The following is a 26,589-nucleotide window of genomic DNA, read 5'->3' as shown; positions in this document are numbered from 1 at the left end:
TGGGGGTAAGGAGGAAGGGGCAATGGGAATCTGGTTGTCAGTTTTCTTTTAAATGCTCATTGCTATGAAAGCGGCTTACAAAGAATGGGAGGATGCATCCTCTGTCTGTTCTGCTGTACCTACCAGTGTATTTTGTTTGGTATCTACCCCTCTTGGTATCTTGATATATTGGTATATTTTTTGTGCCCATTTGCTCTTGGTGTCTTGAATAGGAAGACTCAATTAACAAACGCCTTTCTGTCCACTATACTTCTGAGCTTTGTTCCACATGCTACCGAAGTTAGTTGGGATTTAGTGATATGGACTACCTGGGATTTCTGCCCTTACTTTGGAGGGAGGAGTGTTTTCATTTTTCAGCCTTAGCATTTAGTTTCTGCCCATCCTGCCTTCAACAGGAGAAAAGATCATTGAGCAGTGTTTCATGAAGCAGTTTTAGATGTCAAATACTCAGTTCCTTCACAGGTGGTATCTGTAGACTGAACATCTGTTCCTCTTCATACTAGAACTGGCAAAGAGTATGTTTCTGAGTTCATGTATAAATGACAGCAGATCCTGATCAAGAAATGAACTTGAAGACACTCTTTAGTTCTGTAAAAGTGTTGCAAAAAGAACTGTTCCTCCAGTAGTATTTGTGAGAAGAAATACATGTGCATGAGTCTGTGCTGAGGAATTGTCTGAAATGTCCATGAAATACTCAGGTACAGGTGTAAAATGAAAGTTGCGTGAATAAGGTGGGGTCTTCCCATACATAAGCATGATCATTTCTGTGAAGTTGATTGCTTCTACTTACTAGATTAAAAAAAAAAAAAATAGTTTAAGGTAGGCTGACATGTACTATGGTTTTAAGGGTGCCTGCACAGTGTGTTGTGGAGGATTTTGCTGGGAGAGGCTGAGTGCTGGAACCAGCACTGTGTTAGTAGTGATGCATTGGAGCAGGCTGCCCAGGGAAGCAGTTGAGTCACCATCCCTGGAGGTATTCAAAAGATTGTGTGGATGTGGTGCTTAGGGACATGGTTTAGTGGTAAACTTGGCAGCACTGGTTAATGGTTCAACTTGATCTTAGAGGCTTTTTCCAACCTAAATGATTCTATGATTCTATACCCTGCTTCCCAGGCTAAGCTCTGTGGGCTTCCTTGCTGCTAGGCTAGACATACTCTGGCACCCAAGCTATCTTGGCTATCTTCTGTACATGTCATTTTGCAGTACGGGCATATGTTTCTCTCCGACAGCCACTGTTCTCAGGTGGCTGTCATTTGTGCTCTTACTGACCCCTCTCTTGGAGAGGCATACCCCCAAGTCAAATGGGGTTCCTTTGCAAAGAGCACTTCCCCAGGGTCTGTAAAAGTCACAGGTTAGTCAGCACAGTTCAGGCCTTTGGTCTTTCATGCAGAAATACTCTGCCTCAGAGTTTGAGGTGTTTCAGCTCCTGCTTCTCTCCTCCCATCTGCATAGATGTCCCCTATCTGCCCTGCTGCCTCCCTGAAAGGGTATCTGCATAAACATGAAAATCTCTCTGACATTTCCTCACCTCATTTAAACAGACAGTGGAAATATTATATTCCCCCTTGACATATTATGTATCATTCCAAAGCTCCTCATGGCTGTGCGGTGGTATGGCATGGTCTGGGTGAGTCACAGATTCCCGGACTGTGGAGAAGCCCATGTGAAGTCTGAGAGCGTAGTGACGCTGAGATTAGATGTCTGGATCCCCCGCTTCACACCCCACAGGGACGATGCATGAACAGCTGCCCCTTCCTTGTGTGACTGGGGCCACAGTTAACAGCTACCCTCATTAGCATTTATACTTCAACAGGCTTTAAAACAAAAAAGCCCAAGTAAACCTAACAAGTCCATACTTGCCAGAACAATTGGGTTATTTTTCAGTCCAGTGGCCTGTCATATCTTATTCCCCCAGGAAAATAAACATTTCTTGTGCCTGCTGTGATGTTGGTTCTGTGTTTACACTAGTTTTACGTGACTTAAGACTTCTCAGTGTTTCGTGTGCTTTAATAAAATGCTATCTCTTCAAGCTCTCGAGTCAGCTACTATGGGACCAGTTCTGTGCAGAATTTTTAAAAAGCTGTTTAAGCAGCTGAAACTGTCAGAAGGCTGTGACGGGGCTGGTTTGGCATTCTTCCCTTCAGCTCAACCCCCTTCTGCTGCCTAAAGCTCTGAACAAGAGAAACTAAGGCCCCGCTTGTGTTTAGCAGTACACAGCCTAACAAAGCAGCAGGGAAAAGGCTTTCCTGCCTCATATGCTTGTGAATACTTCAGAGCCCTGAAGTTACTGCTATTGCTAACCCTGCCGCAGCCCAAAGGGCTATTTAGAAGAGCAGGTGGTGATCTGGCATGCAGCAGGACTGCGCTAGGTACTGCCTAGGGAAGAGCCCTGGCCCTGCGTGCGCGGGGGCCCAGCTTCTCCTGCAGGGCCTGGGGAGCCCCTGGGGAAAGCCTGGCAACAGCTCCTCCTGCTGCAACGCGATCCCCGGCCTGCCCTCTCCTGACAGGGCCTTTTAAAAGTGGTCGGCTATCCTTTCCATGATTAAAATGTCTTTTGGAGTCAGTAGGCCCAACGAAGGCATGAACAAATGCCAGGCTATTGGGAGGAGGCCTGTTTTTGCTTGCTCAGTGGTATCCTACAGTCATAGGGAACAAGTTTCATTTTTACGAATTTGTAGTGAAGAAGGCTTGTTGATTCCCAAGCTCTCTAGTGTGCAATTGTTGAAGTCGCCTGTTGCTGATTTTTTCTCAGTAATCTAATTACTTTTGCTCTTTTCTCCTTTAAAATATATATATATATATATATATATATCAAATGGAACCTTCAAAATGTCTTGACAGCCTGAATCAAATCTGTGAAGAGGTCTCAGCTGCTCCATTCATCTCAATAGATTTCTGACATAAAGCAGGGATTTAGCAAAACACTTAAATACTTGATTCTCTTAAAGCACATGCTTAAGTGCTGTTGAAGTACCTGCACATTTGTGCAGCTCTGTGGGTTTGGTACAGTAGGCTGTTGAATCAGGCCTCTTTCACTGCTTATAACCTTAGCAAAAAGTCAACTGAAGTGCTTATACCACCACTCTGAATACATCCTTCCTGCTTGCTAAACTCAAAGAAATACAAATTGAGCTCAATACCAAATAATTCTGGGACAGCCACTCTCGCTTTCCATTCTCATGTTTAGTTCACTGAATGATTCTCCTGCAATTTCCATTCCTAGTGCATCTAGGAATCTTTCCGTAGACCATAACTTCATTGTGTTCTGCAGCATCTCACTGCTGACAGCTTATAAAGATCAGGAATCATCCAAAATCCTATGTAAAAAGTGCTTTCTTACTACTATTATTGGAGCTGTTAAAAACCCCACAGCCTTTAATATATTTATCCTCAATTATTTTTCTGAAGTTTGCATCTATTATTAATCTATCTGTGAAAATACAATACAGAAAAGTAAAACCAGAAGTCAAAGAGCCTGCCTGCAGTACAGCAAGTAATTGGACCCCAGGTTTCCAAGCTGCCACTGCAATCACTGTGCTGTATTCCTCAACTCTGTAACAATTAAAATAACGTTCTAAACCATTGCTTGATGTGGTGAGCTGTAGCCACTAGATTTGAGAAGGTGAAAATGGGCAGGCAGTGAGCTGTAATGAGACAGTTTCTCTTCTAACCATTAGGATGCTGAATTCATTAAATAATTAAAGATTTTAGTTTCACATACCAGTTTGATTTCAGCTCTACAAATTCATGTTTTGATTTCAGCTCAACTTAAAATTGGAAAATAAAATTATCACATTAATTTAATCACTATTAAAGGACTCTGGAATGCAGTTAATAAAAGTGTTTCATCTGTCTATATACACATCTCAAATTCTGTATTGGTCATTCTAATGTGTGTTAAGTTTAGATAATTTTTCTTTTAATGAGTGTTAGTGTGGGAGATCTGCTACCTATTGTCAATTTCCTAGATGAATACCTTAATAGTTACTGTAAGATTTTTCCGTAATATCTTGAATTAAGACTACAGAAGATACCTCTACAGTATTGAGTTTTATGAGTTATTTCTGTTAGAGCATGTAGGTCTCCTGCCTGAATAATACCAGTCTATCATTGTTAATTTGCTAAGTGGAACAGTGTGGGCCACAGTAGAGAGATTTATCTGGAAATGCTAGTCAGAAATATTGTTATTTGTTTATTGTTATCATTCCATTGAAATCTTTGCAACTGATAAGTATATCTGTTGCTTGCAAACAAAGAAGAGGTCCAACAACAGCAAAAGTAGAATTAATATTCTGGGCAACCATGGTTTCTATAGTTCAGTGTATGTTTTAATATTCTCATATTTTCCTACTCTGCTCACAGTTTCTCCCTAGGCATTTTTTAAAAGGATGTAGGACTGATTTCCCATGGTATGCTCCACTTTGGGAGTGTCTCCCCAGGTTATAGCTTTTGTGCTGTGAATCGTGCTGCTGCTTTAGCTCTGTCTAGGTAAACATGACTTAATGAGCTGTGATCGGTTTGTGTTCATGTAGGTTCTGAAAATAGCCTCAGAAAACAAGCATTTTATTTATTTGTAGGATATGAGAATCTGTGAAGAAAGGGTTGGAACAACAACAAAATAGTTAATATACAATAATTGCATGGTAAAGAAAGTATATCAAATTTATAGTTCCTCAATTCTTTCTAATTCTTTCTCAATAGTTACGTACAATTTTTAGGTCTAGAGATGCTTAGTTATTAGATGCTCATTTTAGACGTTCATTGCAATAAATTCTTACTGAGAAATGAGATGTATTTCTCTAGGGCTTTTCACTTCTCTCCACCCTGTTCCAACCCCCTTCCCCCCCCCGCCCCCCCCCCCCCCCAGGTAGTTTCTGGAATAATATTTAATAGCACATTTCAATGGGTCCAGAGAATTTCCTTGGTTTAGTCTGTATGTTTTAAAAGGGTTGCTGAATGATTGCCTTAGTGTCCAGCTAAACATTAATTTCCAGAGCTGGTTCTGTTTCCACTTGACTACGCTTTAGATCAGATAGAGAATGAAAAGCATAGTATGTTCAAAACTTACTAGAAATGCATAGTTGTGAGATTGCTTTCAAACCCTGAAATTTACTATCAGGTTTCCCATCGCAAATAAGGTGTACGTTTAGAGATGGTTTTCATTGAAATGTAATTTCTGATTCTTGACAGGTGACTTCATCACATTTGTGTGTTGCACATTAGGTTGTGTAGGGTTTTATAATGCTGTTATAGCTGTTGCAGCACTATATCAGAACAGATTCTTTAAAGTGTTTGGTGGTGTCCTATTCCTTATGTTAACATGCTTTTCAGATTTAATTCTGTTTAATGAAGACTCCCTTGCATCAGTCTTCTGTAAAATTATAAATATTTCCTGGGCCTTTAGGAATTCCAAGCAAACAAATATAAAACATGAAAGTGGCAAAATACTACTTAGAGTACATCCTGAATATAAACTGTACTGGCTCTAAGTGTCATCTGCAGTAGTCTTTTTGAGAACCTGAGGGATTTGCACAAATGCTTGTCTTTTTTTTTTTTTTTTTAAATTACTCAGAGCTGCAAATAATAATGTCTTACTGAACACTGCCTTAACACAATGGCGCATTTGGTTGGGACTTTGGCTTAAAGGTAGCCTGCAAGGCACAACACAGTGAAAGATATGCAATTTTATTTTCTTAAACACAAAACACAAGGTATCAAGTGCTATTTACTCCTTTATACAAACAGCATGCTGTGAATTTAATTCCATTTTGAAATGTGAAAATGTAGCTGCAGATAAGCAGTTTATTTTCGGAAGCTCAAAAACTTCATTTTCTAGATACAGTGCATTTCCAAATATTTGAGGAAAGAATCTTAGTTGTACTGAAATTGCACTTGCTGGACACCTGATGTATACATTGGAAGCATAATGTATGTGTTGGATTTTCTGTTCAAGGATTGAAATTTCTGTTATTTAAACCATTTTAGCTTGAAACTTTGTGAAAGTCCACCCAGAGACATACAGGATTTTGAAGTAACATTGAGATGATAGGTAATTTCTAATTAGACAAATCCACGTTTGAGTTGTATTTGAACAAACACAGTGCCTTCTGCAGGTTATTATGTAAGTGCTGGTCAATGTACACTTGTATTTCTGAGAGAAATCTTGAGACCTTAGTAATAGCTACCAACTTTTAATATGATATTTAGGTACATGGGGTATACATATCTACACTACAATGACTTACGGGTGTTTTAATTCTGTGATTTTGCTTTGTCTTTTTTTTTTTCCAGAGAGTTCTTAAATTTTCTCTAAACCACTTGAAACGTAGTAAGAATGTGGTAATGTATTTGTATAGGGGGTATATGAACTAATATTATGGCTATGTAGCTGTTATGATTCTTTACTTTTTTCAGATCTGATATTTTTCTGACTTCTAGTTGTCTTTAGCTTTTGAATTGAAAAAAACATCCTCCAAGAAATCAATCATAAAACATTCATTTACTTTAAAGATGCATGGGTTTCACCTGTGTATGTCCTTTTGGAAACTTGTATTTACAAGTTTAAATGTGCTTGTAGTTTGTGAAAGAGAATTGCAGAGCTAGGAATGTTGAAAGACACTAAGCTGTTCACATATTGAATATTCATGCCAATTTAGAAAGAGGAGGAATAGGCATGTGTGCTATAATGATTTCAGTATTGAACTGTGTTGACTGTCTGAACTGTTCATGCTGTCGTTGACTGGTGTAATAGTAATATTTAAATCCTAAAGAGATGCATCTAACATAAGAGTCACTGTTTTGTTTCTCAAAACAGCTTTTTATAGCATAATGTCTTATTCAAGGAAGTATTGTGTAGAGATGTTCTAGAAGAATTACTTTGAAAATAATAGTCTTCAAGGAAGGCCTGTTTTTCCACCATTTTACATTTAATACATGGAAATGATGTAAAAATGAATATCTTCCAACAAAGATCTACCAGGAAGCACCTTTTTCTTCATTCGTATTGCCTTTATCTTCTAACAACAAGAGATTTAAAGAATGAAGATTTCCTCCATGTTGTGCTATCATGCCAGATTTTGCGTTACTAGATAATCCTGGGCAACAGTGGCAATTTGGTTTCTAATTCTGGCAGCATCATCTACCTGCTAAACAGAAGTGTGGTCATACATGTTGCTACTTATTTTGAAAACAGGTATTTGATACAGATTCAACATGAACCTAAACACTGACTTTAGGCATGCCTTTTCCCATTAATTCTCTTTTACAGTGATGATGATTATACCTGTGTATTTACATATTAAGAAGAAAGATCAATGCAACTGTGAAATAAAATCATTTGTAAATTTTTCTAAGCAATATTTAGATTTTATTTTCATGGTTGCCACTCCCTGTTTTGAGCTGTAGGGTATAGAAATTCAATGATCACTTCAAGTAGCTATGCTTATCGTAGTGAAAATGATTGAGACAGAAAACCTAGTTTAAAGTAAACTAAATTCTTCAGATTAAGTGGCATGGACTCTCTGCATTACTCAATTATTACTTTATTCTAGCACGTGGTTATCGCTGAAATATCCTTTATCTGTCTAAAACAGTATGTTAAAAAAAAATCTGATGCAATTTATTTAGATCTTACCCTAATTCTTTTTTCTTGACCACTGTTTTTCTTGTCTTTGTTTCACTTAGGAATTCTACGTGCTTGATGAAGATGGAAAAAGATGAAAAACAAACTGAGTTCATGGAGAAGGGTGAAGAAGGCAAATACTTAATGGAACTTTATTTCCTTAGAAGCGTGTTCTAAATACTCTTCCTAGACATCTTTCATAAATATTCTATATATCAACACAGTGTCATGATTGGAAATCTGGCTCATCAAACAGCATACACTGGAAGAAGCCTGCTTGGAATGTGACTGTATTGTTTCTGAGAGTTTGTGAGAAAATGCTATAGACATCTACCTATTATTTATTAACTCTGCATCTCAATTCAGCTGCAACAAACTAGTCTTTGAAGTGAATAGAAACAGAGCCCTTTTGGATACTTTTGTTGAACATGACTCATGGAGAAGAGCTTGGCTCTGAGATGCACCAGGATTCTGTTGTTCTAACTTACCTAGAGGGATTACTAATGCATCAAGCAGCAGGAGGCTCAGGTACTGCAGTTGACAAAAAGTCTACTGGGCATAGTGGAGAGGATCAAAACTTTAAGATTTCTGGAAATATATTTCCCAACTGTCAAAGTAATGGTCCAGTTCTTAACACAAATACATATCAGGGATCTGGCATGCTGCACCTCAAAAAAGCAAGACTGTTGCAGTCTTCTGAAGACTGGAATGCAGCAAAGAGAAGGCGGTTGTCTGATTCCATTGTGGACTTAAATGGAAAAAAGGAAGCTTTGTTAGCTGGCATGGTTGAAAATGTGCCTAAAGGCAAACAGGATAGCACATTACTTGCCTCTTTGCTTCAGTCATTCAGCTCTAGGCTGCAGAGTGTTGCTCTGTCACAGCAGATTAGGCAGAGCCTTAAGGAGCAAGGATATTCCCTTAGCCATGATTCTTTACAGGTGGAGAAGGATTTAAGGTGCTATGGTGTTGCATCCAGTCACCTGAAGACTCTTTTGAAGAAGAGCAAAGCAAAGGATCAGAAGTTGGACAACAGCCTGCCTGATATAACAAAAAACCTGCCCAATGAGAGGTTTATAGAATCTCCTCATGCAGTGCAGAGCGGACCTAAAGTGATAAATGAGCCACTGTCATGTGCTGCAAGATTACAAGCTGTTGCAAGCATGGTAGAGAAACGATCTAGTCCTGCTGCTTCACCAAAGCCCAGTGTAGCATGCAGCCAGCTAGCTTTACTCCTTTCAAGTGAAGCTCACTTGCAGCAGTACTCCAGGGAACATGCTTTAAAAGCACAAAATGCAAATCAAATAGCAAGCGAGAGACTTGCAGCTATGGCCAGATTACAAGAAAGTTCTCAGAAAGATTCTGGCCAATTCAGTTTAGCAAAAGGAATGACAAGCCATCTCAATGGTCAAACAGGATCATCAACCAAAATGGTATCAAGCAAAAGCAATATGGCACCGTTTCAGAATTCAGTGGGAATCACACATTCAACTCCCAAAAATGTGGGATTCAAAAGTACTTTGGAAAGGAGTAATGTGAAAACCTCTCCCAACAGCAGTTTGCTCTTACATCTCCTGAAAAGCCAGAATACCACCAAACAATTAAAAGGGCATGAAGAGAGCAGCACACCAACAACTATCGATGAGTATTCAGACAACAATCCTAGCTTCACAGATGATAGCAGTGATGACGAAAGCTCCCATTCTAACTGTCTTCCCATAGACTTATCCTTTAAACAGAGGACAGATAAACCAGATGCAGGTCCACCTGCATCACTGGATAACCTGACTCAGTCTTTGCTTCATAGCTGGGATCCAAAAGTTTCCTGTCCAGAGAACAAGGAAGACAAAGACACTCCAAAGGCATCTAAGCTGAATCCCCATCAAAAAGTAACACTACTTCAGTTGTTACTTGGGCATAAGAGTGAAGAAAAGGTTGACAAAAGTAATGAGCCTCAGGGACCACACAGTGCAGCTGATGTGGCAAAATTCACTGTACAGACTGGTAAAAGGACTCCTGTTACTGACAGTCCCAGTGCAAATCGAATGACTCCACTAAGCACTCCACCTTTGCTTGCTTCTACAAAAGCAGACTCTCCTATAAATCTCTCTCACCAGTCGTTAGCCATCAAACGTAACTCACCACCATATGCCTGCAGCATCCAGCCAGACAGGCTGGTGAATCCTGCATCTAAACATTTGATAGACCTTTCTAAAAGCAAAGAAATTCAAGGAGCCAAGCTGAGCAGAAATGATAGTCCACAAAACTCTTCGGCTTTCAGTGCCAGCAAGCTGTTGCAGAATCTTGCTCAGTGCGGTATGCAGACTTCCATGTCAAGTGAAGAACAAAGACCTAGCAAACATCTGCTAGCAGGGAACACAGATAAACCTGTAGGCTTGATTGATAGATTGAACAGCCCTCTGCTTACAAATAAATTGAGTATGCATGAAGAAAATAACAAAATATTCAGTTGTCAGTCTGTACCCACTGAACAAGGACTTCCAGGTTCGGAAATAGAAAATCTCCTTGAAAGGCGCACTGTCCTTCAGCTGCTTCTGGGAACTCCCAATAAAGGTAAAAGTGAAAAGAAAGAGAGGGTGCTTTTAAGAGATGAAGGTTCTCAGGAACAGACAGATAAGGCTTTGAATGAGCAAATATTGACAGTGAAAATAAAAACTGAACCATCTGAAGAATCAAATGTTCCTTATAATTCAAATGCACAACAAATAAGAGAGTGCAAGGGTAACAAATTTCAAGGATTTATTCATTCACTGCAGAGAAACACAGCTGCTTCTCCAGCATCTGAGGAGATGAAATCTGAGCCTCTTTCACCTCAAGATTTTTCTTTTTCCAAAAATGGTCTGCTAAGTAGATTGCTGAGACAAAATCAAGATAGTTACCCTGCAGATGAGCTGGACAGAACTCACCGAAACAATGAGCTAACACACCTGGAATCAAAGAGTCTTTGCACAGTACCGAAGAAGAGGAAGCTTCATGCTGAGCCTTTGGAAAGTCCATTAAAAAAGATGAAAACTAATGTGTCTGATGCTGCAAACAATCATGTTTCTCCTACAGAGGCACTGTATGGACCTTTGCTAAACCAGCAAGAACTGAAATTCAGCAGAAGTGATTCTGAATTTAAATATGCTGTAAGTCATGGTTCAAATAACGAAAGTGAAAATAGGAGTTGGTCTAGAGATAGTAAAGGCTTTAATGTGTTGAAACAGCTGCTTCTCTCAGAAAACTGTGAGAGAGATCTGTCACAACATAGGAATAGCTTACTAACGGAGGGCAAGAAAAGAGGAAACAAAAGCAATGCAACAATTAATAAACCTGAATTCAGCATTTCTTCAGTAAACACATTAATGGGAAGTCCTGTGCAACAGAGCAATTGTGTAGATCACAGAACATTTCACTATCCAGTAGTGGTAAAAAGTCCTGCCAGTTCCCCCTTCCCTGAGCATTTGGGAAGTACGGTATCTAGGCTCGAATCTGACCAGTTTAGTGTGTGTCCTGTGCCCGGTGAGAAAGGTCCCATCAGATGGGTTATCACAGGTATGGACAAGAATGACTATGAAAAAGACTCTCCAAGACTGACCAAAACCAATCCGATATTGTACTACATGTTACAGAAAGGCGGCAACTCTGTTAGCAGCCAAGAAGCACACGACAAAGAAATTTGGAATGAACCTTCATTTACTGATAGTTCAACTCATGTTACAATCAAAGAGGAGTTAACATCTGATGCAGAGCTTGAAACTCCTTTTAATAACTTAAGAAGCCCTTACAACAGCCATATGGGGAATAAGACCTCTCATCAACATGGTGTGAATGGTGAAGTGCATGGACTTCTGGAAAAAGTGCTAACAATCAAAAAAGAGCCAGAATAAACTACAGTCTCATCAATGAGTTTACAATCAGTGGTTTTGAATCTTTGTTTAAAAAAAAAAAAGGAAAAAATGAAAAAATAAAAATGAATACGAACTTGACTACTGTACAAATTGAGCATGATTTTAGAAAAGCATGGTCTAATTGAAACGTTTTCATTTGATAAACTTTTTATTTTTCTGGTGATGTTATTTAAAATACATGTAGATAAAATTTGCTTTACAATAGGTCGTCACAATGAAGTTAGGTTGTAATTTGTACAAGACATTTCTGTATGCATCAAATTAAGTTATGAGTACTCTTTGATCAGAGTCTTATTTGGATCTGCAGGTCTTTGGTATAACATAAAGTGTAAGCGTACAGCCTAGGTGGTGGTAATGCTGCGTTTCCTCCCTTTCCTGTAAAATAATCCTTATTTTTGGAAGCCTGAGCATAGAGACAGTGTACCTTTTTTTTTTTTTTTTTTCCGAATGTTTAATAAGTTTTGTGAGATTTTAAGAATAAAGAAATGAAGCAGTCCGTCCAAGGTATTAGCTCGTCACACAGGGAAAACCTGTGCCAGTGTTAATAACTGAACTGCACTGAAATGTAATTTTTAGTGCTTCCATTTTTTTTTTTTTTTAAATCTTGTTTGTGGTCCTGCCAGAATAGCAGTGTAAAATCTATTTTTCTTCTTTGCCCAGCTTTTGACAAAAGCCTTCCTTAAAATCCTTAGCTATATTTAAGAGTTCCTAGTTACAATTAAGGTTTTTTTCTAGGTTTTTATATAAAAGGCAGATTTTCATATGACGTGTGAATACTACATGAGTCTTTTGTTGGTGCATTCCTGTCATTTCCCTCCTTAAAAGGGGAAAGTCAAAATGCCTCTTGGAGTACTGCATTTCAGAAAGCTTAGCACATAGATTTTGTGAGGAAAATGGTGGAAAGTTTGTGAAGCAGCTAATCAGAATTGTCTGTTTAACACCATCTTGCTTCTTTTAATGAAGAATACCAACTGCACTAAAGCAGCACATCAGGCTTCCACTCAAATATAGAATAGGATTTTAATGAAAAAATGTGTTGGCCTCTTCCTACAACTAGGGGAAAGAATCCATATTCTGCCAATATTTATTACTCTCTGAACAGCTGATGCACAGTTTAATGCACTGCCTTTTCTCTGCAGAAAACTCGGTTTCAGAATAATTTTTCAGTTTGCAACTGAGGATAAAATTGTAGTTTTGTCATGTTTTGTAATGGGTAGTGGGACATGTCTCAGAAATTCTCCTCTGCCCTTTTCATCAGTCCCCACCTGTGCTGTGATTTGTAACATCTGGCAGTATCAGCCTGAGATGGGAATAACTGAAAATTGCAGTCAAAGCTGAGACACCTTAAAAGAATTGCTGACTGGGGAAGAGCCAAGCAGCACTGTTAACACTGTCAGTGTTAACTCCATTTGGAGCCCTTACTTCTCCCGGGGGAGGAGGAGGACAAAATCTGGTTCCTCTAAATTATATGCATTAAAAGTTTTACTGAACTTTTCACTCCTCTGAAAAAAATGTTCTCTGTAGCTTTTAATTTCATGGATAACTCCCTGTGTTATCAGAAAACAGCTAAGTAGCTGGCTTGCATGGATAATGAAAGCTGCACTCTTTCTAATGTTGACCATTTTCACCATTGAGAGCTGATGACATGACAAAACTCTGCTGTTTCTTGTTTGACTCAAGATTGCAGAGATGAGTGGTGGGGCATTTTGCTCTCTTCCTTCCTGGTTTTGTTTCAGAGACCCTTTTCCCAGCCTTTTGGTTCACCTAGAAAGAGTGAGCTGTTGTCCCCTTCTCATCCTCTGCCCACTGCCTGGGATTAGTTTCCCTTCTTTCCTGTGCAGTCCCTACTGAAAAGGACTTCTGTCTGCCAGCTGGAAAATGCACCACAATTCTGTTTAATCCTCCTGGGGGATACCTTCTTTTAGGGAACACAAATGTTTGGCAGTATCCAATATAAAACATTCCCCTGGTTTATATGAGAAATAACGGAGCAACTTAAAGATATATTTTTATGTTATTTGGGTGAAGCGTAATATATTAATGGGCTGTACAAAGAAGATTTATATTTTAAAGCCTTCACACAAATCTAATATCACTTTAAATGTCATTGTCTGAAGTGTATTATAGAAATAAATTGTCTTTGATATTTGCATTTATAAGTGGCCCAATGACAATTCAGATGTCTCACAGAATAGTCATTAATGATATAAAGTATATTTTGCATTGACAGTAGAACTGAATTCTTTTTATATGAGTCAACCCAACAGAAATATTAAAAAAAAAAAATGGCATTTGTTCCATCCATTAAACATCTCTTAAAGTCTTAATTGATTATTTTTCTTGAAACAATATGTATATAGCTAGGAAATATATACAGTATAGAATAATAGATGCTCCCCGGAGTAAATACAGGGTTATAATTTGTTTGAAGGGCTCCACAGAAAAATGCAGCTTGAATGGAGGTGAAATAGTCTGTTTGTGAAAATTTCATCAAAGCAAGGATTAGATGAAAAGTAGGGAAGAGAGTCTAACTCTAATAAAAAGTAATATTGGAGTCTAGGAGTGTGCTTTACCTATGTATTTATTCTATGGTAGTCTATTGTTATAATATATACTTTTGAACATTTAATTTTTAAAGTTTTATAAAACATTTAAGTTAAAACGTTAGGTTTGACCAGTTGATTTAGCTTTCTTTTAAGTGGTGTTAATCAAATGGTATTACAATTGTCACCAATCTTTAAACTATAATACACAAGAATTTAATTGTAGGTCATGCTGTTCATAGAAGAATCTTGCCTGTTGTGGTCACTGCAATCTCAAAGCAGTGTATAGCATAACGATGAGGCCCTTGAGAGGGAAGGGCATGCTAACTTAATTCTCTTCAGTCAGCTGCTAAAAGGCAACAGTCTTCTATGTGAAATTCTCCAGCATCACTAGTGTTACTGCTCCCTAGGGAAGAGTTCTTTTTCAAAATCTGCCCCATCCACGTTTACAGCCTTCAAACCTGAGGACCTAAGGCTTTTTCGTTATTTTTTATCTTGTAGCTTGGGTGAGTGAAAAGGAGTCACTGTTGTCATGCCTGGGACATTTTCCCTCAGTTCTTACATCAGAAGAGGGATGTGCAGGAGCTGGGTTTGCTGCCCCAGCAGAAGGACTGGTATGGCTGGCCAAGTTTTCCCAAGCAACCCAAAAGATCCTTGATTTCCCCCGGTCCCTGCGACAAACCAAGGTCATTTGTTGCATAATGCTTGGTGTTCTCATCAGCTCTGGTCTTCTTGGTTCAGTAGATACTTACTGCTAGGATATGTACTTCAGCTGTGCCCAGTATGCTTCCTCAGCCTGTGGGAGTGGAGGCTTCAAAGATGAGTCTGCCAGCTCAGGAGGTCGAGGTTGCAGCTAGGCCTTTAGACTGTAGACGTGAAGAGGAGCAGGGCTGTGTCAGATAATGGGAGCAGTAACAAGAGGTGCGGGACTGTGAGGTGCTGTTGCGTGACCTCCCCATCCGAGGAGCAGGGAGGGAGGAGAGGAGGTTTCGCTGCAGTTGTAAACGGGTGAGGTTTCTGGAGGAAAGCTGAGCTGCCTCCACCTCATGGAGCAGTGAAAAAGTGAGACAGGAATGTGTCTATGCCACACCTGAAGTTGTAGCTGCAGCCCCTTGAGACTTGTACTGGAATTAGCTTGAACCTTCCTTAACTCTGAGTAGTTGCAGCAGCAGCAGCTGTGATGCTAAGTGCCCGATGCCGTGCTCGAGGTTGGATCTCCAGGCTCGTGCTGCTTCATCTGCCATGTCGCTGCAGTGCTCTCAAACTAGATAGGTCTGGGGTTTGACTTGTAGTTCCCACACATATATGCCTTTTGTTTCCAGAGGGAAGTGTAAGGGACTGAGGTAACCAGATTTTTAGCATCTCCTCTGCCACAGTGTGAGGCAATGATAGGGGGGTGACACATCCGCAGAATAAAAGCTGTGTTGCTAGAGGGCTTCTCTGCTGATACCACTTAACCTGTCAGCGCAGTTTGAGAAGTTTATAAACACTGTCAGATCAAAAGGGAATTCAGCCATAACTTTCACTTTTCTTAGCCATTTCTCTTAGTAATATTTTAAAATTTTTAATTTACAAATATTTTTAAAAGAAAGAAATGAGTGGTTTAAATTTTCCCTGTTAAATGTTGGTGAAAGTATTACAGCTCTCATTGACGTCAGTGACATGTTATTACCAGTTTGTTCTCTGCCACATCTTACAGAGGAGTAAACTGGTAAGTATATATTATATATATTTATATATAATGTAAATATATTGACTTGTTACACCTATAATATGTTGAAATTGGTTTTTAAAAGGTGATGTAAATAGTGGTTTCCTTAATGAAAAATACATATTTTGTATTGTTCTAATGCAAAGGAAAAGAAAAACCTTTTAATCTTTTTTTTGTTATGTATATTCCATGTATAAGTGTAAATATGATCACATAGGTTTAAAAACTTTTGCATGTATGTATACAGTTGCAAGTCTGGAAGAATGTATAGAAAAATACTTTTATTTAAAGTTGTGATAACCTGCTGCATGAAAAGTGCATGGGGGACCCTGTGCATCTGTGCGTTGGCAAAAATGTCTTAACAAGTCAGGTCAGTTCAAAACACAACAGTATTCCACTTCTGGACATGACTTCTGCTGTGGTATTTTAGCTTTGTGAAAGAATGTGCTTCAAATCAAAAGGGTCTGGGGAAAAAAATGCAAAACTACTTTTAAAACATGAAGTACTCATACAACTATAATCAGTCACGTAAGTTCAGGATTCCATTTTACATAATTGAAATATTGTACCAGGACTATTCCATTGCTGTAAAACAAAGGAATATTGATTTTTCATTGCCATACATAAGAATTTGGAATTTTACCACAACCAATTTTATTGTGATGTGTTTTCAGTAATTTATCTAACTGGTCTCATTTTTTATTAGAAATTAATTTCCTCATGTGATGTCACAAAACTGTACATACTGCAGTGTGAAGTTTTTTTAAATCTTTCAGTGTTTACTTCCTGCAGAAGATTTGAATAAATGAGAAAAATGCATTGTCTTGATGGTTTTTAAATCTGCTTTATTTCATGGGTACGTTTTGTTATTGGAGTGCTAGTGGGCTTTCTGCATCAATGCTATTAATATAAATTTCTGACAACAAAAATATCTCAAGGAACTTAGGGGGATGTATTCTTCAGCAAGGCTACTGACTGGAAACAGAATCAAGGAGCTGGAAATGAAACGATCTAAATCAGATTAGCAGCTTTACTTTACAAAGCACTCCATTATGTTTTATTCAAATATCCTTCTCCTTATTAACTTGAAATCAGTGACCATAAACTAGAAACCTTTAAATGGAATTTTTAATTTGAAAATTGTTTTAAGCAAACGTTGAAACATCTTCAGGTTGCCTGTGCAGGGCAAGAAATGTGTACTTTCCAATTAAAATCTACTTTGGCCCACATCACATAAGGGACTTTTTGGTTGTGTTGAGCTTAGGTGCTTAAGCAAACATGGAAAAATGAACACAGTTTGCCTGTGAAGGCTGTAGAAAGATCTAACGGAGTGTTGGCATCATATTCTACTGTTTTTTTGTTGTTTTGTTTTGCTTTGTTTTTTTTTTTTTATTATTTTGTTTTGTTTTTTTAAGTTAGTTTATAACATCAGTGCGACTGGTGGGTTGCAACATTAGTGCAAGTGGCATTTCCCCAGAGAATTTTTGTTCGAGGTCATACAGGTGCACTGTCTGGAGCTGTGTAGTTGCATGCGAGCAGTTGGGTCATGACTGTCTTAGGTAACAGTAACAGCGATTTGCATGGATCATCCTACAATTTCTGTTTTCTTAAGACAAATAAACATGCTTCTGTGAGGTTCTTTGGAAGCTTTCAGGAAAGTATAAATTATAATCCATAAATTTGATTTTAAAATGATAATCATAACACCATAGATTTCAGGTAGGTTTTCATGAGGTGTATTGCTGAGCATTTTGATTGATTGTTATCGTAAATCAGGGTCTGGATACTAGCTGTCTTAAAGTCCTCGTATGATGCCACCAGAGATGCTCAGCTGTGCTTTGGAGGGAAAAGGCCCTTATACCCAGCTTCTGCTTAGCCTCTTCTCTCCATTAATAGGCATGCACCTGATTTCAGAGATGAATGGCTAATCCAAAATACAGCCACATAAAAATGCTGTATGCCTAAGGAGACAATCTAGTCTTCTAATAGTAATACAGCTGGGAAATCATTTCTGAAATACATGCTTTCTCACTGACTTGATTCTTTTAATTCTACCAACCAAACAAAAACAACAATATGCCTTTATTTCCCATGTGAAGATGTCCTAGGGCAGTTTCCTAGGGGCACCTGAATATCACCATTTGTTGTTGTTGTTGTTGTGTTACTCAGGAGGAGTTCGGGCACTTTTAATTTCAATATGTTTATTCACAATATACTGTAACACCACATAAAACTTGCTTTCTGTCTTCAAGAACAAATAGGCCTGTGGAGCTGAGCGTATGGTATGCTAAACAGCCTTTGGAGTGACGAGCATGTTGAAAGGGTGTAAATCTAAGAGATGTTTCACTCCAAGTGAACGTTTAACAGCATTTGCTTAGTGATTCACAAACTCACTAAAAAATGCCTCAAACCGCCAGTGAACTACTCACAGACAGATCCACGGTTCTGCAGAATCTTGATCTTCGGTTTGTTCCTCACAAAAGATGCATGTGATGTTGGTGATTTATTACAAAACAGCCTCTGCATAAAGAAATAAGTTTTGCTTCAGAGATTTCAAAACGTAGGAAATAAATAGCAACTCATGTGCACAGGGCTTGGCAGCCCTTTCTTGTGCTCCTCAGTGAAACTGGCACTGTGAGCATCAGGGACGGATGCTGACTCAGGTGCTATGTCGTATGCAGGCCTGTGTATTGAGGAAGCCTGTATCAGAGTAGAAAAGTTTGTTGCAGTAGTCATACAAACACACATCTGCAAATCAAAGCAAAGCAAATGTTTCTTGATTGACCTTAAACATTGCCAAGAAAAATGGGATTTTTGAAACGGAAGAATACAATTAAATTTTTATTTTTTTTTTTTCTGTATGGTGCTGCTCAGTGTCTTAGAGATGCCGCACACCAGTGGGAACGTCTGTAGGGACTTGGTATGGACCTTGGTATGGAGCAGTGTCTAAGACATGCAGGTAACAACTGTTGATAGTATTTTTATTTTCTTTTGATTATCAGAGTGACTGAGAGACAGCATGGCACGTGCTGCAGGCATAAAAGTTCTCTGCTGGTAAATATCATTGCAGCTATGAAAGAGCATATGCTGATCTGAGCTCACATTAGCCCACTTTGATATGACTTTTTAAGGACTGCTTGTTCTTAATGAATAAAGAGATTTGTCACTGTTTCCAGGTTACTATTCTGATTAAACTACACAGAATTTAATTGAAAGTGAAACAAACATTATTGGCTCGTGACTGTGCCTGTTAGATAAGCTTGATGCCTGCCTCCACAATTAAACTCAACATATGCTTTCAGTGCATCTTATTGTGTTGGGGAGAGAGATGGAGAAATACCTCCCTGTCCCTCTTCTCAGTACTAGATGACCTTGAATCTCTTTGCCCAGTCTGCTGTGGTGAGGTGGGGATACATCCTCACTGAATGTGAGGCAAGCTAGATTATTTCCAAAGTTAGTCGAGGCTTTCCAACTCCGGCCTTTGCTGAAGCTGATATTAACTTTTAGGTTATACCCTTGCCTGCTCAGAAATTGAAAATTTCAGTACAGACTTCAAAGGTAACTTCTGCAAATTAGTTGTGGGTTGGCACAGGGACACATATCTATTCAATCTGTTGCTGTCACTTCTTCATCTTTGCCTGTCTGCACCTTTGTAACTACAGCAAAATGTCATAATTTTCTAAGTTCTGCTTGACTAGAACCGACATACAAATGTCATCACCAGTACTGGGAAGCACAGTAAGAGGTGAACTTCAAGCATGGTTTAGAGTTGGTTGCCCTGACAGTTGACCTGTCATTGCTAAGGCTTTGTGAAGAAGTTCCTCTAATATCTCTATTGGCCATTAGAATGTTATCTTTTATTCCTTTTTTTTTTTTTTTTTCCCCCAAAATGTTTTATTCACATCCTTTTTTTTTTTTTTTTTTTTTTTTTTTTTTTTTTTTCCCCCAAAATTTTTTATTCACATCCTTTTTTTTTTTTTTTTTTTTTTTTTTTTTTAATAGAAACCTGTGTGAATCTCCCACATGCCTTACAAATGGCTCAGCATGTGATTTGTCTTTGGCCACATAGGAAGTCTGTGTTCCCTCGGTTGCTGCACACTTCCGCAGTGGTTGAATGTGTCTGCATCGCTGTCCTTTGTGTGTGCTGTGGCAAACCAGCAACTACTTACCTCATGGGCCACAATTAATTTAAGGAGAGGAGGAGGAAGAAAGAGAGGAAAGGAGAACCTTAGGGTAGCAAACTACAGTAATGTTATTCCCAGGTGCTTTTAATTTTCTAATCCCAACTCATTTTCCTCTATTCAGCATGGTCACAGGGAAGTCTTCATTAGAATCTGAAGCAAGAATTGGATACATCTTAGAGTGTATAGATGCTTCCTGGTTCAAATCCAGAGTAGCCTTATATTTCATTATACAGAAGTACAAACAACTGTTCGGTTGATCTGTAAATCTGAAAGGAATTAGTTTAGCTAATCTTTGCGAGTAGCAATGCTTCTGTCTCTCATGCTAGCAACTGTTAACTCTTGTGCTATTTTTTCCCCTTCCTCTTCCCTATTATTTTGAGCCCTTTCATCTTATTTTTAAACTACACGGTAGCCCAGTCAGCGCCCATGAATGGTAGAGGAGGCAAGGGGGAAAATATGTGGGATTTTTTTGGACAAAAAACAACTACAACTAAAAACTGTTTTGAAATGAGCTTTTGGGTAAGGTACTTCATGATGACTATATTGAATATATATATATTCTCCTGCTGAAAGTATTTACCCAAGGCATTGTATAACGCTTGCACACTGGGATAAGAGGTGATGACCTCTAATGGCATCTACCCCCAGTATCTCTCTCCCTGACTTCAGAACACTGCTTACTATGACAGAAAGAAACAAAGTGCAAGTGACAAAGCCACTTTTTAAAAACAAAACAAAACGCTATTTAAGGTTTTTTAAAATGTCACAGAATAAAAGGTGCAAGTCCAAGGACTGAATAAAAGAAGGGCTGTAAGGAGAAAAAAAAAGGGGGGGGGGAGGGGGGAGGGAGTCGCCTTTTTTTTGTGTGTGTGTGTGTGTCCTCAGTGTGGCCCAGCTGGCAGCATGTTGCTGCTCCCATTCTGTGCCACCACCTGTTTCCCTGAGGGGACGCACAGGGGTGGCATGGGCAGTGGTTGCTTCCCAGGGGGCCAAATGCTGCCGTTTGTAGGAGACCTGATGCTGAGAGCTGGTGGCGGCTGCTCTCTCTGAACAAAACAGTGGCAGCTGATGATGGAAGAAGAGAAGGTACTGAAATCCCCAGCTGAAAAACGTTAGCAGACCAAAGAATCATCCTGGATTTTGCAGGTTTGTAGTTATTAATTTAGAAGCAAAAGGAGTGATTGTCAAGAAACAAACAGCAGCTATTGTATTGAATACATCCCGTTCTTTCAAGCTTGCATCAAAGGTTTAAGGATAAACCCAGTTACATAAAAAGATGAGTTTTTTTTTTTATGTATCCAGTGGTTTCAGTGGATTTTTTCAGTATTGTTCGTAGCACATCTGCTTAGCACTTGAAAACTTGGTTCACTTTGGTAAGAAATGCACTATTGCAGTTTTCTTGTCATCTTTTTCTATTCTTACATAAACGTGCTATGCTTATGCTAAAAAAAAAAAAAAAGAAAAAGAAAAAGAAAAATAAAAAGAGCTTGCTATCCCTTGTTTGATTTCAAGCTACGCCTGTAATGTGCTACAACTTGGCATGCAAAATGTCTCCTGACACTTCCAGGAACCTCCTGCTCAGAACAGAAGTCTCCTCTGACCCAGGCTAACCATTGTTCCTCGCTGCTAGGATGCCTGGAGTGGTAAGTGGTAATGTTAGTGACATGAGATACTGAGCACTGTATACATTTCTGCCTAGTTCAGTTCTTTTATCTCCCAGTTTGGATCAAGGGGATACGGAAATTTTTGGCAGCACATAGAGCATAGACTGCAAAAGTAGCCGGCAGCTTCCAGATATCCATCCACTAATATTCACGTTACCTCACATTGGAGGCAAAGCTGTGCCATCCTTCAAGCACATGCCCAGTTGGCCCAAAGCAAACATGATTACATCGCAGCCAAGCTGGTGCTCTTCATTTTGATGGGGAGTATGGCTGCCTGTAACGCAGAGCCCCATGCTTTGCAGGAAGGTAGGGGATTCAGCATACAAGATCAAACTCTTAACAGCTGTAGCAACGTCTATAGGGCAGGGTAGAGCTCCTTTATTTTTGAGCAGCTATGCCAGCCATTTGGAGCTCTCTCAGCTCCTCTGCTAGACACATTTGTATTTTTCTGGACTGGGAACCAGGAAGAGAAAAAGGGGTGAATGAGTGGTATTTATGGGACTAAATCCAGTGTCAGAAAAAATATCGAGGGCAGGAGACAGTCAGCTTGGTGAAAGGAGGAGTACTTGGAATGGTGCTCTGTGTCTTTTCTAGATAGTGTGCAATTTCCTGTCGTGATAGGTCTCATCTGGGATCTGGCAGGGAGTAAACAAGATACCAGAAAGGGGCTGTGGTAACTGAGCCCTGCTGGCTCCTGCTGCTCGATGGGCTGGAGGGTCCACAGTGGCCAGCTGGTAGATAGATGGTAGCATCCAGAGCCAGAAGGGAATATTGACTGGGTTGGGCTTGCTGAAAAAGTCCAGGGTAAGATGAACATTCAGAAAAGGATCTCAGGAGAGGCAGTGTGGTACTAGAAGGCCTTGTTATAGATTCTCAGCAAGCAAAGTCTAGTTACAGAGCCAAAATTATGGGGCTCCTGGAAAAGCAGAAGTCCCTGTTTACTGTTTTCTTTTTCTGTAGCAGAAGTTACAGCTACTGCATCGCTCTTTACTCAAGTTCAGCTGTCATCAGTGCAGCTTTCCTGCCATGATCAAGGGTTGCTCTTGCCACCGTATTTGGAAATAAACAGGATAGTAGTCAAGTAAATCAAGCCAGGCTGAGCCTGCACCCTGTCAAGACTGACTTTTACCTACCACCATCCTCCTCAAGAGAGGAAGGATAGTCCCAAAACTTATTCAGAACCCTCAGTTTTGCATTGTGGGTTTTCATAAAATTTCAGGTAGGGCATATGGTCATTGCATGTTTAAATGGAACTAAAAAGACTTCTTGTTTTAGGGAGACTTCAATGCTAGTGGAGCATCAACTGTGTATGTACCCAAAATAGAAAAAAAGGTGTCGTTTGTCCTACGTTGAGTTTGGTGTGTTAAAATGCTTAGCATATGATTTGGCATTATTATTTAAACCACCTAAATGTGAAGATTCCCATTGGTTGGGAACATCCTTGGATGTGTTGGAACTGGTGTGCTCTGGCAACCTGTCTGTCAGAAATGTCTTTGCAAGTGAAGGGTCACAGAGCAAAAAGTCAACTTCGCAGCTCCTGTCTCTTTTGCTTCCTGTCTCTGCATCAGATATTGAAACCGCACTCTGTAACCCTGCCCCTGCTTTGATCATCTCATATGAGACCTTTGAGTAAAACTAGGTTAAAATGTACATGCGAGAGAAATATTTTGGAAATATAACTCAATTACAAGGCATTAAATGAGCAAGTTTAAAAGCAGATAATGATAAAGAAAGTGGAAGAAAGGCTTCTGAAGCCAGAGAGTAACCAAAGTGGAAGCAGAGGACTGGCTATGATTTTTACCTGAAACCCATGAAAGCTGACCCCAGGCTTACAATCGTATTGCAGATCTAACCCCTAATAGGCTTGGACAAGTAAATAAGACCTTGCAGCAGTGAGAGCCTTGTTATGGTTATGCTTATGGAGCTCGATGACTGTTTTTTCTCAGCTGGGCTACACCTCACTGTGTTTTCCTCAACATAAAGCTCTTTCTCTTAGGCTTAGCTCCAGTGTTCACAATTTCAGTGTATGTTTAGCATGTTGTTTGTTTATCATCCGCCACATATTATGTCTACAGCATGGCAAATTAAACATGGGACCTTGTGTCTAAAATAGGTTTTGCTGGATCGGTTTTTTTGAATAACACAAACAGTGCTTTTATACTTTCTGATTATGTTTTGGGTAGAGAAAGGGTACTTTTCTAGGAAGAATAAAGAAGTGGACTACCTTTAAAACTGTGTCACCAGTAAATCCAAAATTCTTGGTTTTATTTGCAAAAAATGAGGAATTTCAGTGCACAGGACTATTTTAGCGTTTCTTTCTGTGGAGAGAAATGTGAATGAGCGTGTGTCCATAAACACATGCAGTAGATGGGCACAATGACTCATGCAGACAAAAGAAAAATTAAGAAATCTGACAATACAAGGGCTGATATTTAAAACAGTAGGGGTGTACAGTGAGCATTCTTGTAGAGTAGCCATTATTTATTAAGTACAGACAGAGTGATTGGAGCTATACAAAATATAATGAGACATGCTTCAAGGAATTTGCAGCCTATTACAAACTCAGAAAAAACACTGCAGGCACATAAAGTACATTAAGTGCTGGTACAAGTTAGCAGTAGTGAAGGAATCTGGCTGAGGTCATTGTTGAAAAGTATTGTGAAGAGAATAAGCTCAGAGGAGGAGGGGGGAAAGTCATCCGAGGTGAAATTCTTTGGAAGACTGAAGTGGATCTGGCATCAGTTCTCCTGTGTGGGGTGGATTTTATTCTCGATGGAGGAGAAAGATGACTTCCCATTTGAAGAGGCCGTGAGGGAGAGGAGGAGGAAAGAGAAGAAGGATGAACTGGTGAAGAGAGGTTTTTGGGGGGGGGGCTTGAAGGTGGTTTTTGAAGGTAATGAAAAAATAAGAGTTCAGGAGGAAGGGGAAGAGGAAAAAATGTGCATATATGGAACTGAACTACTATGGTACTACCTGAGCTTGATTTGTAGTTAGTAAAGAAACACTGTTTACAGATAGTGCTGAGCTAATTCTCAGGAGTTGAAGCAAACCACAGTATTCAATATCTTCTAAAATTTAGGGAAAAAAAAAAAAAAAAAAAAAAAAAAAGTTAAATAGAACAAGAATGGAGGAGGGGAATTATTTATTTAAATGGTAAATTTGCTACCTAGGTATTGGTATTCCTAATTTCTGGAGGAGATGTTTTGTTTCTAAACTTGAAACAAGAATTATTATCTACAGCCTGTACCATGTTGGTGATCAGAAAAGGGACCTTTCACTGTGGGGTTCCCCAGTAATCCCCTAAAAAACATTCTGTGAAAAAAGGAATAAGTATAGGGAAAAACTGAAGATCAAAAGTGGAGTGAGAAAGAAGTTATTAAATTGCCAAGGGAGGAAAAAAAATGCAAAAAGCCTTTTTTAATATATTAAGAAGTCTAAAATATGTATGGAGGTTTTTACATCTTTAGCTAAAAGCTCTGATGTTCTTGGAAATGCTTCAGGTGCCCACGCCAACTCATTTACAGCTGGGGTGGGTATGTCTGCACAGCTACAGAGGCAGAGCAGTAGGAGGCTATGCATACTGGCCTTGAGGATTTAGCAGAGAAGTGAATGTCATCTGGTTCTGAAAAATGAGCAGTAGTAAGGTAAAAACAGGCAAGGCTATGTGAAGAGAGCTGACTCCAAGTCCCTGGGTGCTCCCTTTGTTTATACTTGGCTGCTTTTAACTAGCACAGAAGTATAGTCTGGTGTGTGGGTGGTCCCCACACTGCAACCCAAGGCTAGTCTTTGCTTAGCTAAAGGTTAGTGCTGACAATACCATCTTATCACTGCAAGCTGGAAAAAAAAAATGTAATGAGACTTTCTAGTAGCAAATTTTAGGGAATTTTCCTTCTATATGGTTGCAAGGGTCAAGCAAATAATAAATTATGTCTGATATAGCTGTTGGGAAGGTTTCAAACCAACCATGATTTTATACAGATCTTGATGGTGACCTTATCTTCCATATAAACTGCGAAAGAACCTTTACACATCTTTCCTTCCATAATATTTTTGGGGGCTCACAGGGGCTGCTCACATAGAGTGGAGCCAAGCAGCTACACGCGGCAGATGAACCTGGTTGTTCACTAGAACAAACGATGGAGAAAAAGGGCAGATGGTATTTCTTCAATCTTTGGACCATACATTTCAGGAAAGAATTCTTTGTCCTTCTCTAAATGACCTAAGAACTTGGTCTTGGTTTTCTCAAGCTATGAACCCTTAGCCTTTGCTTTTCACCATGAGAACAAAACAGGTTTGTTTCTTTTGGGTATGATCTTTGGTTCTTCTCAGATGTAACTTAGAGTGTTGGCAACACCTCACGTCTGCAGACTGACCTTCCTTACCTTTTCATGGAGAAGATTGAGATTTAGAATAAACAACTGTGCATTTAGATATAAAATAGGGTAAAGTGCATGTTATTCTCCCGATTCTCCAGATAATTGACATTGCATATGGGGGCAATTTTCTATTATCTCCAGTTACTCTTCAACTCCTCCTTTTGGAGCAGGGGTTCTGGAATTTGTGGTCTCCTGCGTGTGTTTTTTTGACTATTAAGTCAATGAAATTAACCATCCTAACAGGGAAAAAAAAAAAAAAAAAAAGCTTTTTCCAACTGTATTTCATAGGCTTCTTATATTTTCCATGGATGTTTAAAATCTCTATGGTCCTAGAAGAAAAATGTCTGCTGTAGAGAGTCTCTAATGATTATTCATGTACTACAAGTAAAAGTTGCAGGAATACTTGATGAAAGGAAATATTTTGAAACAATTTAGATTTAATTGTATGCCAGATGACTCTTCACCTGTTTAACATTCTAGTTAATGTAAATATATCTTCTGTGTGTCTCCTCAGCAAAATCTGTTCGGAAGAACCTGCTCACATCTAGAAACACAAAGTTGCACTTTGGGGGAAAAATAAAA

At 39.1% G+C, this 26,589-nt stretch overlaps 1 protein-coding gene and 1 long non-coding RNA gene across 10 annotated transcripts in view; both read left to right on the top strand.

The window, feature by feature from the left end:
* The window catches only part of NRIP1 (nuclear receptor interacting protein 1), a 100,495-nt gene extending 83,893 nt beyond the window's left edge, over positions 1-16,602 (top strand). For all 9 annotated transcript variants that reach the window (XM_035315408.1, XM_035315406.1, XM_035315403.1 and 6 more), the window contains one exon: positions 7,684-16,602. In XM_035315408.1, the coding sequence (XP_035171299.1) occupies positions 8,050-11,508 (3,459 nt within the window). In that variant the 5' untranslated portion in view covers positions 7,684-8,049 and the 3' untranslated portion in view covers positions 11,509-16,602. The remainder of the gene's footprint in view (positions 1-7,683) is intronic.
* Positions 16,603-21,270: 4,668 nt separating this feature from the next.
* Positions 21,271-25,000, top strand: LOC118160588. Its single transcript, XR_004747586.1, has 3 exons — positions 21,271-22,143; positions 24,437-24,439; positions 24,989-25,000. It is a non-coding gene; the product is annotated as an uncharacterized LOC118160588 (long non-coding RNA).
* Positions 25,001-26,589: the final 1,589 nt, after the last annotated feature.

This window comes from Oxyura jamaicensis, chromosome 1 (assembly GCF_011077185.1).
Source record: "Oxyura jamaicensis isolate SHBP4307 breed ruddy duck chromosome 1, BPBGC_Ojam_1.0, whole genome shotgun sequence".
Classification (NCBI taxonomy): Eukaryota; Metazoa; Chordata; class Aves; order Anseriformes; family Anatidae; genus Oxyura; species Oxyura jamaicensis.
The sequence above is the reverse complement of the archived record's forward strand: the minus strand, read 5'-3'. Positions and strand labels throughout refer to the sequence as shown.